At 40.3% G+C, this 15,218-nt stretch overlaps 1 protein-coding gene across 1 annotated transcript in view; it reads left to right on the top strand.

The window, feature by feature from the left end:
* TGFBR3 (transforming growth factor beta receptor 3) overlaps positions 1 to 15,218 on the top strand; it is a 163,359-nt gene that overhangs the window by 117,731 nt on the left and 30,410 nt on the right. The window contains exons 6-10 of the mRNA XM_081322295.1: positions 5,095 to 5,257; positions 6,907 to 7,054; positions 10,635 to 10,824; positions 11,721 to 12,016; positions 13,891 to 14,043. Coding sequence (XP_081178421.1) covers positions 5,095 to 5,257; positions 6,907 to 7,054; positions 10,635 to 10,824; positions 11,721 to 12,016; positions 13,891 to 14,043 — 950 coding nt within the window. The remainder of the gene's footprint in view (positions 1 to 5,094; positions 5,258 to 6,906; positions 7,055 to 10,634; positions 10,825 to 11,720; positions 12,017 to 13,890; positions 14,044 to 15,218) is intronic.

The following is a 15,218-nucleotide window of genomic DNA, read 5'->3' as shown; positions in this document are numbered from 1 at the left end:
TTTATAACCATTTTTCACACGTATGACCTTTGCAGCATCCCCATGGTCACAGGATCAAAATTCAGTCCTTTGGCAACTGACTCATATTCATGACGGTTGCAGTGTACCAGGGACATGTGATCCCCTTTTGCAACTTTCGGACAAGCAAAGTCAATGGGGAAGCCAGATTCACTTAACAGCTGGGTTACTAACTTAATAAATGCAGTGATTCACTTAACAACTGTGGCAAGAAAGGTTGTAAAGTGGGGCAGAATTCACTTAACAACTATCTTGCTTAGCAGCAGAAATTTTGGGCTTAATTGTGGTTGTAAGTTGAGGACTACCTGTATTGGAAGTTGTTTTAAAAGCCAATGAACGTGAGATATTCATGACGTGTTTTGTTTTAATCAACAATATACAAAAATGGAGAAGAGGGACAAAAAAGAAAAGTAATAAAAAAATAACAAAAGTAAACAGAGAGGAAAGCAAAGAAAAAAGAAAACATCCAGAACATATCTTCCATATAGGGAACCAGTCACCTTAATTTCTAAACATGTAATTAAACCTTGAGTACATGAATTAATTTGTTACACAGATCAAGAGCTAGTTCATAACAAGAAAATGATGGTTGCTTTGTCCTTCTAACATTGAACAATGAATACAATCTTTACATGTATTCTTTGTGTGGGATTGCATTTGGGGATATTTGTCTGTTGTATTTTTGCATGTGTGTTATTATAAATAACTTGTGAAGTAGAGTTCTTGTTTTTGAAGAAAGTATTCCATAGGTAGCAGTGGTGATGCTGAAAGGTCAAAAGTTATGCATCTAAGATAAGTCCTTAAGATAAGTCTTCCTATGTGTGCATTATAAGTTATATTTGTTCTTGTTGTTAGCTGCGAAGTCGTGTCCGACCCATCGCGACCCTATGGACAACATTCCTCCAGGCCTTCCTGTCCTCTACCATCTTCTGGAGTCCATTTAAGCTCACGCCTACTGCTTCAGTGACTCCATCCAGCCACCTCATTCTCTGTCGTCCCCTTCTTCTATTGCCCTCAATCTTTCCCAGCATTAGGCTCTTCTCCAGTGAGTCCTTCCTTCTCATTAGGTGGCCAAAGTATTTGAGTTTTAGCTTCAGGATCTGGCCTTCTAAAGAGCAGTCAGGATTGATCTCCTCTAGGACTGACCGGTTTGATCGCCTTGCAGTCCAAGGGACTCGCAGGAGTCTTCTCCAGCACCATAGTTCAAAGGCCTCAATTCTTTGGCGCTCAGCCTTTCTTATGGTCCTACTTTCACTGCCATACATTGCAACTGGGAAGACCATAGCCTTGACTATACGCACTTTTGTTGACAGGGTGATGTCTCTGCTTTTTAGTGTGCTGTCTAGATTTGCCATGGCTTTCCTCCCCAGGAGCAAGCGTCTTTTAATTTCTTGGCTACAGTCCCCATCTGCAGTGATCTTTGAGCCCAGGAAAATAAAATCTGTCACTACCTCCATTTCTTCCCCATCTATTTGCCAGGAATTGAGAGGGCCAGATGCCATGATCTTGGTTTTCTTAATGTTAAGTTTCAACCCAACTTTTGCACTCTCCTTCTTCACCCGCAACAAGAGGCTCTTTAGTTCTTCTTCACTTTCTGCCATTAGAGTGGTATCATCTGCGTATCTTAGGTTGTTGATATTTCTTCCGGCAATCTTAATTCCAACTTTTGATTCATCTAGCCCTGCCTTTCTCATGATGTGCTCTGCATATAAGTTAAATAGGCAGGGCGACAGTATACAGCCTTGCCGGACTCCTTTCCCAATTTTGAACCAATCAGTGGTTCCATGTCCAGTTCTCACTGTTGCTTCTTGACCCGCATATAGGTTTCTCAAGAGACAAATAAGATGGTCTGGTACTCCCATCTCTTTAAGAACTTGCCACAGTTTGTTATGATCCACACAATCAAAGGCTTTAGCATAGTCAATGAAGCAGAAGTAGATGTTTTTCTGGAACTCCCTAGCTTTCTCCATGATCCAGCGTATGTTGGCAATTTGATCTCTAGTTCCTCTGCCTCTTCGAAATCCTGCCTGTACTTCTGGTAGTTCTCGATCCACATACTGCTGAAGTCTAGCTTGTAGGATTTTAAGCATGACTTTACTAGCATGAGAAATGAGAGCAATGGTGCGATAGTTTGAACATTCTTTGGCACTGCCTTTCTTTGGAATTGGAATGTAAACTGATCTTTTCCAATCCTGTGGCCACTGTTGAGTTTTCCAAATTTGCTGGCAAATTGAGTGTAGCACTTTTACTGCACTGTCTTTTAAGATTTTGAATAGCTCAGCTGGTATACTGTCACCTCCACTAGCTTTGTTGTTGCTCAGCTTTTCTAAGGCCCACTTCACTTCACATTCTAGGATGTCTGGCTCGAGGTCAGTGACCACCTCATTGTGATTATCTGGGATGTTAAGCTCATTCTTGTATAGTTCTTCTGTGTAATTTTGCCACCTCTTCTTAATCTCTTCTGCCTCTGTTAGGTCCCTGCCATTTTGGTCCTTTATCATGCCCATTTTTGCATTAAACGTTCCCTTCATCTCTCCAATTTTCTTGAAAAGATCTCTGGTCCTCCCTATTCTATTGTTTTCTTCTATTTCTTTGCACTGTTCATTTAAGAAGGCATTCTTATCTCTTCTAGCTATTCTCTGGAATTCTGCATTCAATTGGGCATATGTATGTTTTTCTCCCTTGCCTTTCGCTTCCCTCCTTTCCTTAGCTATTTGCAAAGCTTCCTCAGACAGCCATTTTGCTTTCTTGCATTTCTTTTTCTTTGGGATGGTTTTGGTTGCTACCTGTTGTACAATGTCGCGAACCTCTGTCCATAGTTCTTCAGGCACTCTGTCTATCAGATCTAATTCCTTAAATCTATTTGTCACCTCTACTGTATATTCAACAGGGATATGATTTAATTCATACCTGAGTGGCCTAGTGCTTTTCCCTACTTTCTTCAGTTTAAGCTTAAACTTTGCAAGGAGAAGCTCATGGTCTGAGCCACAGTCAGCTCCTGGTCTTGTTTTTACTGACTGTATAGAGCTTCTCCATCTTTGGCTGCAGAGCATATAGTCAATCTGATTTCTGTGTTGACCGTCTGGTGATGTCCATGTGTAGAGCCGTCTCTTGGGTTGTTGGAAAAGAGTGTTTGCTATGACCATCGTATTCTCTTGACAAAATTCTATCAGCCTGTGCCCTGCTTCATTTTGTACTCCAAGGCCAAACTTGCCTGTTATTCCAGTTATCTTTTGGCTTCCTACTTTAGCATTCCAATCCCCCATGATGATAAGGACATCATTTTTTGGTGTTAGTTCTATAAGGTGCTGTAGGGCTTCATAGAACCGGTCAATTTCATCCTCTTCAGCACTGGTGGTTGGGGCATAGACTTGGACTACTGTGATATTGAATGGTTTGCCTTGGATTCGAACTGAGATCATTCTGTCATTTTGAGGATTGTATCCCAGTATTGCTTTTCCTACTCTTTTATTGACTATGAAGGCTACTCCATTTCTTCTGAGGGATTCTTGCCCGCAGTAGTATACCTGATGGTCATCTGAATTAAATTCACCCATTCCTGTCCATTTTAGTTCGCTGATACCTAAGATGTCGATGTTCAGTCTTGTCATTTCTTGTTTGACCACGTCCAGCTTTCCTTGATTCATGGATCTTACATTCCAGGTTCCTATGGAGAAAAAATCTTTACAGCATCGGACTTTCCTTTCACCACCAGACACATCCACAGCTGAGCGTCCTTTCGTCTTTGGCCCAGTCGCTTCATTCTTTCTGGCGCTACTAGTACTAGCCCTCTGCTCTTCCCCAGTAGCATATTGGACGCCTTCTGACCTGAGGGGCTCATCTTCCAGCGTCATATCGTTTTGCCTTTTGGTACTGTCCATAGGGTTTTCATGGCAAAGATACTGGAGTGGGTTGCCATTTCCTTCTCCAGTGGATCACGTTTTGTCAGAACTCTCAGCTATGACCTGTCCGTCTTGGGTGGCCCTGCACGGCATAGCTCATAGCTTCATTGAATTACGCAAGCCCCTTCGCCACGACAAGGCAGTAATCCATGAAGGGGATAAGTTATATTATATAAGTTTAATAAAATAAATAAATAAATAAATAAATTATGTGGAACTATCACAAAAATAAGGCACTCGCTCTGCGATTGTAAGCCTGAGTTAAAGCAAATTTGGAAACAATGGCTTAGACTCAGAGGAATAAGGAAACTTGTTCTTCATCAAAGATTTCCCAGTCTTTAACCATTCTTTGGCACCAAAGCTTTGCTTGAGATTTGAAATGGTGTGAGAAATTGTATCCATTACACTGATACCTGATGTGCATATTTAAACTAGATTGAGCTTTGCTATTCCTTACCCTTGATTATGAATTCTGTAATCTAAGAACTTTGGATCTGCATGTTGATTGTTGAATTATAATTCCATTAACAAAAATGTACTATAAGCAAAAGAAAAGGCTTGAATAATATGAACTGCAGAGATTGAAAATGCTAAAAATCAGATTTCTCTCCAGGCCTCTTACACTGTACTTACTATGTGAGTTTTAGAAGCTTTTCTTAGACTTGAACAAATAAAATCAAATAGCAAATGGAAGGAAAATTTTGACTTTTAGCACATGAGATTTCTTGATTGTCAGGTAGTGGTATAAATTACCACATTTTGGTATGACTTAAAATTGATTAAATTTGTAAAAAAAACATACAAAAGGGAAAAATACAGTTCTGGATACAAAAGAATATCATATTTAGTTTAGTTTAGTTTTGTTTTTAAATAGTGTTTCTAGTGCTCATTGTCATTAAAACATTGTGGGTGCAGTGTCTTGGAAATCCATGATGTTCTGAATATCTTGACTGATGAGAAAGAGAACTAAATAAGGCAGAAATTTGAAGAAATTATTCAAAACAGAAAAACTTCCAGAATAATTTAGATTAAAAGAATGAATGTACTTTTCCTTTTTTTATTGAGTTTCTAGTGGCTTGGCATCACTGGAAATGTAATCTATATAATTGCATTTGATAATCTCAGGTAATTAAAACCAATGTCTGAAATAATTTATCTTTTTCTCTTTTTTTAGTTCAATTTTTTCCTACAACATGCAATATAGAAAAGAACTTTATTTCTTTGAACTACCTTGCCGGATACCTACAACCAAAGACAGCAGAGGGATGCATTATCTCTAGTGTGGCACATGATAGAGAAGTTCATATAATTGAACTTATTGCACCTGATTCAAACAGGTAAAAGTTTTAAATCAAATTATATTTCTCCAGACTGGGAAGGAACTGTTTTCAGCCCTAGAGCAGTTTTAAAGGCACCATATTGTAAAAGCAGTATAAAAAGTATAAAAAGAACAAAATATTCAAGTTGAGACTAGATTTTGTAGACATTTGATACAAATTCGTAAAAGGGAGTCGGGATAAAACCAACCACTTTATAATTGAAACTGATATATTGATGTTTTAAAGTCATAAATTCAATATCTTCGATCTAACATTTCAAACAAGGGACAAATCTAATGAAGCAACTCAAATTAGATGTGATATTTTCTCTTAAAATGATGGTTTTGATGCCAAGTTGTAATAAGCGCAGAATTCAGTGGATTGGAGGTCTGGCTTAAACATCATGTAGCACGCAATAATTGGACATAAGCTTAAAAATGGTTTGAAGTCCTCTTTGCTTCCAAATTCTACGATGATTAGGATTGTATGTTGGGCACTATCTTTTCATTATAAGAAACTGTCGTAGCAGGTGACAATAAGGTTGATATTGTAGGGAAAGGAATGGCAGAATCTGAGGACAAGGATCAACCTAGACTCCCTACATAAGGGGACATAAGGGGACCGACCCCCCACCTCTTGAATTCTGTTGCCCCTTATCTGACTCCAAGCAGATGCTATTGGTTGAGAATATTCCCATGCAAAGAAATGAGTAGCACTAAATCAGCTTAACTGGACCTTCACCTGGGCCTGACAGGTATCTGTTTAATTCTGAACTCAGAAAAACTCAGGAAGGTTGGACATGATTCCTAGTAGGTGGGAAACGACTGGGAAATGGTGAAAATTAAACTAGAAAGTTGATTAAACATCGTGGGAGAAGGTAATACAGAGACCACATACGCATTTTTGTTAACAAAATTATCCACCAAGGCTTGAATAGTTTTATGGGGCTGGCATAAAGAGACAGAGTATAGTAGTCCCTGAGTTAAAAGGGCATAGTATAAGGTGGTAAAGGGGTTTGAGAAAGGGAATAGGGTTCACCGTTGGGAGTTGGAGAGCAAGCAATTGGCTATTGATTTAAAACAGGCAACAATATCTTTGACAACAAAGCTAGCGTATCTCTGTGTCGTTTAAAATATGAAGTAAAGCTACAAAGCTTTACTTCAGTAATTCTGTGTAGGTAGAAGTTGCTTCTAAAATCCAGCAAGCAGATTGAACTCTTCAGTCTGTTTTGCTGTTTTGCCAAACTCTAGTTTGAAGAGACAAAAAAGTGACTTTTGCTTCGTACCAGAGGGAACAGAGGTATAAAATCTGCATTTAAAACTTCTGATGCAAGCGGAGATAACTCTTTTGTGCAGATGTGAAAAGCCAGCTTTAAATGGTTTTCTTGAACCAACACCAAAGCAGAGAAAATGTGCACTCTTTAAATGGGAAAGACAAGCTTTTGAGCAGCGTTATTAGCGTAAAAAAGAATGTTGTTTCCATTGTTATTTAAAATTGTTCTAGCAAGTGTGGCGGAACAGTCTGTTTTGCACATGCTGGACGTCTGGGATAACCTCCAGTGTTTTAATCTACTGGCCAGACACCGGGAACATGATGGATTGGAAGAAGGTTGAGAGCAGAAATTTTCTGGCATGCTGGCTGACTCTGCCTTGCTTTTCCATATCCAGCGCTTTCCAGGTGGATATCATCATTGACATCAGACCATCTCGGCCAGACACCACGCTTGTCAGGGATCTTGTACTTATTCTCAAGTGCAGAAAGTCTGTCAACTGGGTCATCAAATCGCATGACGTGCAGGGAAGATTGGAAGCCATTGTAAGTAAATACTACCCTGCTTTGTGGTCTGGAGGAGGCACTGGGGCTGTTAACAGCTCATGCCTTGTTGTGAACAAGGAAAGGCCTGATAAGAGATGGCTGACTAAATGTCTCCCCCTCCTTTGCTAATGTGCTTTGTTTTCTCCTAACTACCCAAGTAGCCTGCTACCATGAGGCAAAGGGGGGGGGGGGAATGATGGTCCTTTTATGACTTGTGGACTTCAACTCCCAGAATTCCTGGCTGGCTCAGGAATTCTGGGAGTCAAAGTACACAAGTCATAAAAGGGCCATCATTCCCTACTGCTGATGTAAGGGATGGATCAACTTTCATTTCTGAAAGCCTTTATAAAGCTCAGGGGATGCATTGCATCCTATTCTGCGCACCTGTTGAATCTGAACCTTTTTTTACGCTCTTCATTCAACAAAAAATCAAGTGGTTAAATCACAATTATTATTATTATTATTATTATTATTATTATTATTATTATTATTATTATTATAAATATTAAGAGCAATTGAAAGGGGAAGGGTCCCATATATGCAAAGTTCCTGTGTTGTTCCACTCACAGTTCTAAAAGCTGAAGGGATTCAGTGACTATCACATTCCTTCTGTTCCCAAGAATGCATTCATAAACGGAGCCACCTATCCTCTATCTGTCTGTCAGTTTAATTTATATGGCTGCTCATGTCACAAATGTGATTCTGGGAGGCATACGATAGAACCAATAATTGCACAGAGCAGTGCTCGCCAGTGGTCAGTTACACAGTATTGCTAAATATGGGGTATTTCTTACTGACAATAACTCCAGTTTAGACAGTGTTAGTATCAGCATTTGGCATTTGGGGGCAGGTGCTGGGATCTCATTACATAATGTTAGAATCTCCTTATTGTGTGGTGGGTTCAGGACTGCATGGAGACACCGGGCAGATGAGTACAGCAAACAGCTCTTTATTGTGGGTAGGAACTGTACTGGACAAAGGGGGTTACCTGTACCCCTTATATACCTTGCCAGGTACACTCTCGGCCAATCCGTTCATCTGAATCTCCCGCCGAAAGCTAACCAGCCAATCCGGTTACGGTACAGCGCCACCTGGTGGTATTTGCTGAGCTGCTGCTTAGACCCTATACATAACACTCCTGTTCTTCAATAGGGTAAAAAATGTGGCATTCTGAGCAGCTTTGCGCAACTGGATGTAACTGGCCTTTTCATTTCTCACAGCTACCTTTTCGGGGCCTTGTGAAAAATGAAAACAGTTGCTAGAAATACAGCAGTTAGGCCCATCCGAGGACACCGAGGCAGCCTAAACTGTAGAGCAGACATGTCAAACACAAGACCCGGGGGCCGGATCCGGCCCGCGAAGTGGTTTCATGTGGCCCACAAAGCCATCCTGGAAACAGTGAGGGAACGGCCCCCACTGCCTTGGCCCTGGCCCAGAGACCCTCCTTCTGCCAGAGACCCTCAGATCTGTCCCACTCCTGCCCAGGCCCCCATAGGCACCCTTGATGCAAACGATGTAGAGCTGGCCGTGCCCACCCAGTAGGCTGTAGGCAGTCTAGCCACGCCCACCCAGTAGGCCACGCCCACCCGGCCCCCTGAGGGCAACCACAATGCTGATGCGGCCCTCAATGAAATTGAGTTTGACACCCCTGCTGCAGAGCCACCTTGTTTACACCGCATTTTTGTGATAGGTTTGCTGCTCAAGAAAAGGTGTGATTACATCTTTAGACGCGGATGTATGTTTAAAATCAGTAAAACTTTGACGGGCTTTTACTGAGTTGAATGGCAGAGAGAAAGCACTTGCTGAATTGGGAAGGGCGATCTGCAATTTAAGGTTGCGTGGAAGAGAGAAAAGATGGTTTGGTGAAAAAAGGAAAGGAGAAAGAGAAATATCAGAAAGGAAGAATGAGCGCACTACGGAGGGGCATAGGGGTCTGACATGCCCTCTGGCTTTGGATTCCCTCTGTGCTTTAGTCCTGCTCACTATGATTCCTCAACGGGGTATCTCTGGGAAAATGCTGTCTAGAATAAAAAGTTTGCCCATCCATAAGGGAAAAAAATAAATGGGAACAGAGCTATTCAGTTCAATAACTGGAAAATGCAAGGCAATGGTAAGCTTAGAGATAGATCAGTTCTCTTCCTAAAGCATTTCTATACCTGCTGCACCTTGATCCCCAGAGGGAGGGCATTCTCTGTGGGCGCGCCTGCCCTTTGGAATGATTTACCGGTGGAACTTCGGACCGCTCCCGATCTGCGTTCATTTCGCTGGGACCTGAAAACCTGGTTTTTCGATTTATCAGGCCTGGACTGAAGGGGTTTTAGCTTTTAGTATTGTTTGAATTGTTGGGCTTAATTAATTTAATCTATTTTAATTTTATATTATCTTTATATTGTATTTTATGCTGCCCTGTAAACTGCCCTGAGTCCTTCGGGAATACGGCGGTATAAAAATTTAATTAAATAAAAATAAACATTGTACTCAACCTGGGGCCTATTCTTATTTTACTATCTTCAGTACCATATGTATTTCCTTTTATGCAGCAAAGTATGATTTCTGCGTAACCATTTTCGCAATGTTGCTTAAATGCAACAATGCTAAAGTGGTCCGGTTTGGGGATTCTTGGAAGCTTTTTGCAAACAGTTAAGGGAACTTGGATGATGTATATGTAGTGTTTTATTTTTATTGCACACTTTAATATATTGCTCTAATTGTGTTTATTGCCCTAGTGCAGGGGTAGGCAACCTTGGCTCTTTTATGACTCGTGGACTTCAATTTCCAGAATTCCTGAGGAGTTGAAGTCCACGAGTCATAAAAGAGCCAAAGTTGCCTACCCCTGCCCTAGTGGAAAACATTTTTTTCCCCAAAGACTTAAAAGATTACTTGGGGACGATCTTCAGTTTTACAGGTGGTCCCCTGATTCTCCAAACATTCTGATACCAAAAATTACAATTTAATTCAAATATCGCTGCCTGATAGGCGCAGGCGGTAGAGAAGAGAGGTTTTCATACCCTGCCGATCATTAGTAATGAGTTATAAGCCATAAGAATCATTACACTGTCCTTTCTGTCCTTTCTCCTACTGGTTTGAGATTCTGAGAATTGAATTTCAAACGTACTTAGCATCAGGTTGCAGAAAGTTCTCGCAGTGTGTATTTCCTCTCAATTATCCCTTGGCATGGAGGGTCTCATTCTGTTTGCTAAGTGCAGTTATGGTCAAAAGCACTATTTGATGCGATCAAACCCAGAGAGCCATTTTATATGTTGTGGTTATCAATACAAGAATCTCATGAAGCGATGAGGTTCTGCGATGTGGATATTCCTCAGTTAAAATTGTTTGAACATATCTTACAGATTACCCACTAATTTTTGTTCCTTTTGATAAAATTCCTTGTGTGGACAAGAAAACATTGATTCCTTCTGATTGAATGGCACAAAATGAATGAATGAGTGAGTGAGTGAATGAATGAATGCAAAGTTTGATCTGAAATGATAGTTAACTAAACCTTTCAAAACTAAAAAAAAAGTTTTGTAAGAAAAAATAGCTCTGTCCAGGGCTAAAGTTTTTATTTTCTGTTTTATAGACATCAAATGGGGTTGGCTTTGGAAAAGAAACGGAACGCTCTATGGCAATGAGTAAAACTATAGTGTTTGATATGCCTTCCTCTCATGAGAATTTAATTGCCTGGGCATACGAGCATGGCTACTACCCAGTTACTACTTATACAAAAGCACCCCTTGCTAATAAGTTTCACCTACACCTCATGGATGCAGGTAAGGAAGAACATCAGATCGTATTAAATACAACAGTATTCTTTTGCTCTCCTTAGTCCATTTTCGAAAGGTCTTGAATTGAGAAGATATTTGACAGGCATTTTTGCTCCCGGAAGTTACAGTGCAGAATGTTACATTTGTGAGATGATTCTCAGCTTTGTACTTCATTTTTCAAATGTTCTGTTTTCCTGAGCTAAGGTTGCTGAGGGGAATTCATACTTTTATATTTTGCATAACTTACCAAGGCAGTTTTTACCCCTCCAAGAACAAGAAACTAAACGGGATCTAGATTTTCAGGAGGAAAACAACACTGGGCAGATTGAAAGAATGGAGAGGATTATATCTTCTTTTGCACTTGCCCCACCAAATGTGATACTTTCATTGTTGTTTCCTGTGAAGAAAGAGAAGTATCAGATCCTAACTGTACATAACATAATTAGCAAATTAAATAGCATTCTTAACATACTGTCTGTTTCATGCATCCTGCTAAGTCAGGATTTGTTAGAGCCATTTATTATAACCATGATTGGTTGAGAAAGCCAGGAACAAGCCAAAGTCAGTTTCACAGATAAGACATATTGGGTAAATTCCTAGGATTTTTCTCTTTGTTACTTCTGCCAGGAACAACAAGAGCTAAGTTGAGTTAAAGACAAATTTAGGAATAAGCCAGTGTTACACATTCAAACAGAATAAGTCATGGTTAAAGCAAGATGGAAATCATAAACCATCAAATGTTGACTTGTCGCAAGAAAAATAGGCCAAAGAAACTATTTCTTGGGATGGCAAAGAAAAAAATAATAACATGGTTTAACATGCTATGTGAACTAACCAATGCATGACTCTAATTATGAATAAGTTGAATGGAATTCCTATTTGTAATTTCTCTCTTTCTGTAGAAGAAATGAATGATGAAGAAGACGATTTCCTTCCACCAGAGCTGAAGGAACTACTACATGGCATTAAAGCTCCACGTTTGAATGAAGACATGCATTTTGGTTTTCTTCATGAGAAGAACCAAGGCTCCTTGCCATCAGCTGACACTGTTGACCCAATCATGGCCAGTCATGGTTTTGAACAGCTTCTTCCAAAAGACCCAGAGCCAGAAGAAGTGCAAGGTAGCGTTGATGTTGCCATGTCTGTGATATGTAACGATACATCCATGATGGTAGCTGTGGCAAAAGACTCGCTGGAGGTTAGTATGCTGTTTACATTTCATTTCAAAATAAATTATTTTGGATTCCGGTTGGGCAGATGCATACCGGCGCAAGACCGGTATCCTCACAGCTTTTTTGTATCGTTTGGGGTTCCTCTTGCTTGTTCTGATGAATATGGTTCTGCTGAACCTCAAAGCAAAAGCAGATGTTCTTCTCATCAGCTCAGCAAATGTCCAGGGGGAGGGCGTTCTCTGTGGGCGCGCCAGACCTTTGGAACCGTTTACTGGTTGAGCTCCGGACGGCTCCTGACCTTCGCTCCTTCCGCCGTGATCTAAAAACTTATTTATTTGAATCAGCTGGCCTGGTCTGAGGGGTTTGGGAATTTTAATATTAATTTTAATTAATTTTATTGTAATTGGGCTTAATATTTAATTCTATCTTAACTTTTGTACACTGTATTTTTTATTGTATTTATTGCCCTGTACACCGCTCTGAGTCCTTTGGGAGAAGGGCGGTATAGAAATTAAACTATTATTATTATTATTATTATTATTATTATTATTATTATTATTATTATTATTATTATTATTATTATTATTATTATTATTATTATTATTATTATTATTATCTAAGGGGCCATTAGTGTTCCATTTGGCTCTAAAAAAAAGTAGTGACACTCAGCTGAGTCCGCAGTCTCAGCAGTGCAGCTTTTGTTCAGGTAGGGTGCAAAGCCTAGTTAAGAGAATAAAGTCACAGTCTTGAGATAGTAGAATGCCCCGTGTTGTTTCAAATAACGCAGGGGTCTCCAAACTTGGCAACTTTAAGACTTGTGGACTTCAGCTCCCAGAATTCCTCAGCCAGAGGAATTCTGGGAGTTGAAGTCCACAAGTCTTAAAGTTGCCAAGTTTGGAGAGACCCCTGAAATAACTGATCCCTTTTTGCAAATCTCTCCATTTAAAAGTCCACCAATACAGAAATCCCACAGAGAGGAAATGAAAAAGTTTACTGCCTTCCTCCCTTCTTATGATAGCTTTTATACATGTGAAGAAGCTTTGTCTTGTTTCTTCAAAAACGGAGGGGAACTTCAAAAATCCCAATTTCTCTACAGCGTGGTATTCCGAAATGTTCAAGTCTACTTTGCATTCTCAGGATCTTCATTTCTTCCTTCTGCTGAATGGGTAGATTATCCAGTTGCTTGTCTGCTGAATACTGTTCTGTACCAGCCTGCTACCGGCCCTGCAGAAAAGGCAGGGACAACCCCTTTACAAACGGCAAGAGGCTGGAATTACGCCTGCCAAATTTATTCACATAAAACAGAGTAAGACAAGACACCAACCATAAAACACGAGCTAAGAAGCAGGAACAATCCAAGCGGTTGCCTTCAGCAAACCAGCCCTCCCACACATTCCCCTTAAATACAGTTCAGGGCGTGGCCTCTCTGTGCCTCCTTCCGAGGTGCCCCATTGCCTTCCTCTGTTTACTCCTGACTGACTGCCTCCTGCGTCGGGCGTCCTTGAACAGGGCCAGCTGTGGGTCATCTTCATCCACGCTGTCAGGCTCACACAGCTGGGTCTGCATCGTGACCAGATGAGAGGGGCCTTGCTGGGGGCTCTCATCAAGCTGTCCAATCCCCTCAGCAAGCTCTTCAACACCCCCCTCCTCCTCCTCTGAGTCGTCCGACCCAACTGCCGAACCCACAGGCTGACCCTGAATCACAACAAATACCTGCCCTGCCGGTTCCCTACTTCACTCATTGTGACAGCACAAAGCATCATAGGATAGATTTCTAATACAGAGTTTCTCGATGTGAGAGAAAATGCTTGGTGCCAGTTGTTGCTTTTTATCACTGCCCTTTGCAGTTCTGATCAGTGGCTCAGGTAATAACCTTCTAGCTTGTTCTGTTTCCTTTTAGGCTAGCGGTTTCATTGGGACTCAGCTCTCTCTGCTGGATCCTAGCTGCCGAGCTAAAACAAACAGGACCCATTTCATTCTGGAGTCGTCTTTGCGAGATTGTGGGACCCGACAGATTCCCTATCCTTTGGATAACATCGTCTATCTCAACTCTGTGAGTCTTTTTATCTCCTAGAAAAATACTGAAACGGAACCCCCAAATCTCTCTTTCTGCTCCTCGGTTCTTAGAAGACATCAGGAGGAGCAGCAGAGATTATTTCTGAGCTGTTTCTCTGATACAAAGCTACTGAAATCTGTTCCACATCTTTTTTCCAGATTTATAGCTAAAAACACTGAAGGGCAAAATATGTGAGAGGGGAGGAATATTTCCTAGCTGCTTTTTAGTCCATAGGTTACCATTGTAATATCTTTCCTCAGGTGCATATGGTACCATATCTAATGTTGATTTCTAATGCAGAGATGGTAGGACGACACCATTTGTCAAATACACATCTCTGAAATAAAATTTGCTACCCTTCTGATTGTCTGAATTTTTGCATATCTTTGTCCCTGAAAATTTACAAGAACTTCATGTGGGTCCTATTGACTTATGCAGAGGATCTGATCTTGTGTCTTATTATTTTTGAAGTCAAGTCATTTAACGTGCAGTAAAAACATGGCAGGATCTGAAATGGTTATGCTAGAAGACCCTCAGATGTTTCTGAAGCTGCTTGACATGGAGGAATGGGCCAGATTTCCTACAGAACCAAGTAAAAGACTGATCACCAAAAACTGGAACTGTTTGGTTGCAGTTATAACAACTAAAATGGTGCAACTAATTAAGGAATCTACAATTTTTGGGTTTTCTTTCTTGTACTTTGCCAGTTGGGCGACTTCGTTTTGGACATATATGAAGCAAGGGTGAAACTTTAGTATTAGTTTGTCACACAGATTCTATTTCAATAGAGAATATATATATATATATATATATCTGATAACATTCAGTGGCAAAGGTATGCAAAAATCTGAACAAGGATAAATATGTTTAATAGAACTGTATGATACCTCTTTCATTTGCTCATCATTATTGGATTGGGGTGAGAGTATTTGGATAATTGCAGGTATTTTTCAGTAGTAGCTGCAAGCACAAACTTATTTAGAAGTAAAACAAATGCAGTAACTTGGCAATTACGAAATAAGTCATATTTTAATTTAAAGCATATTGTGTATGCTTTGGGGTTTTTTTCCTGGTGTATGCTAGTTATGTTAAATATATTTTCAATATTAATGTATATCCAGTGCTGGAAATTTGAATCCAAGGGTTGAAATTGATTTTTCCAAGTGTATAAA

Source organism: Vipera berus (genome assembly GCF_964194415.1).
Source record: "Vipera berus genome assembly, chromosome: 3".
Lineage (NCBI taxonomy): Eukaryota > Metazoa > Chordata > Lepidosauria > Squamata > Viperidae > Vipera > Vipera berus.
This window is presented reverse-complemented; position numbering and strand designations above follow the sequence as displayed.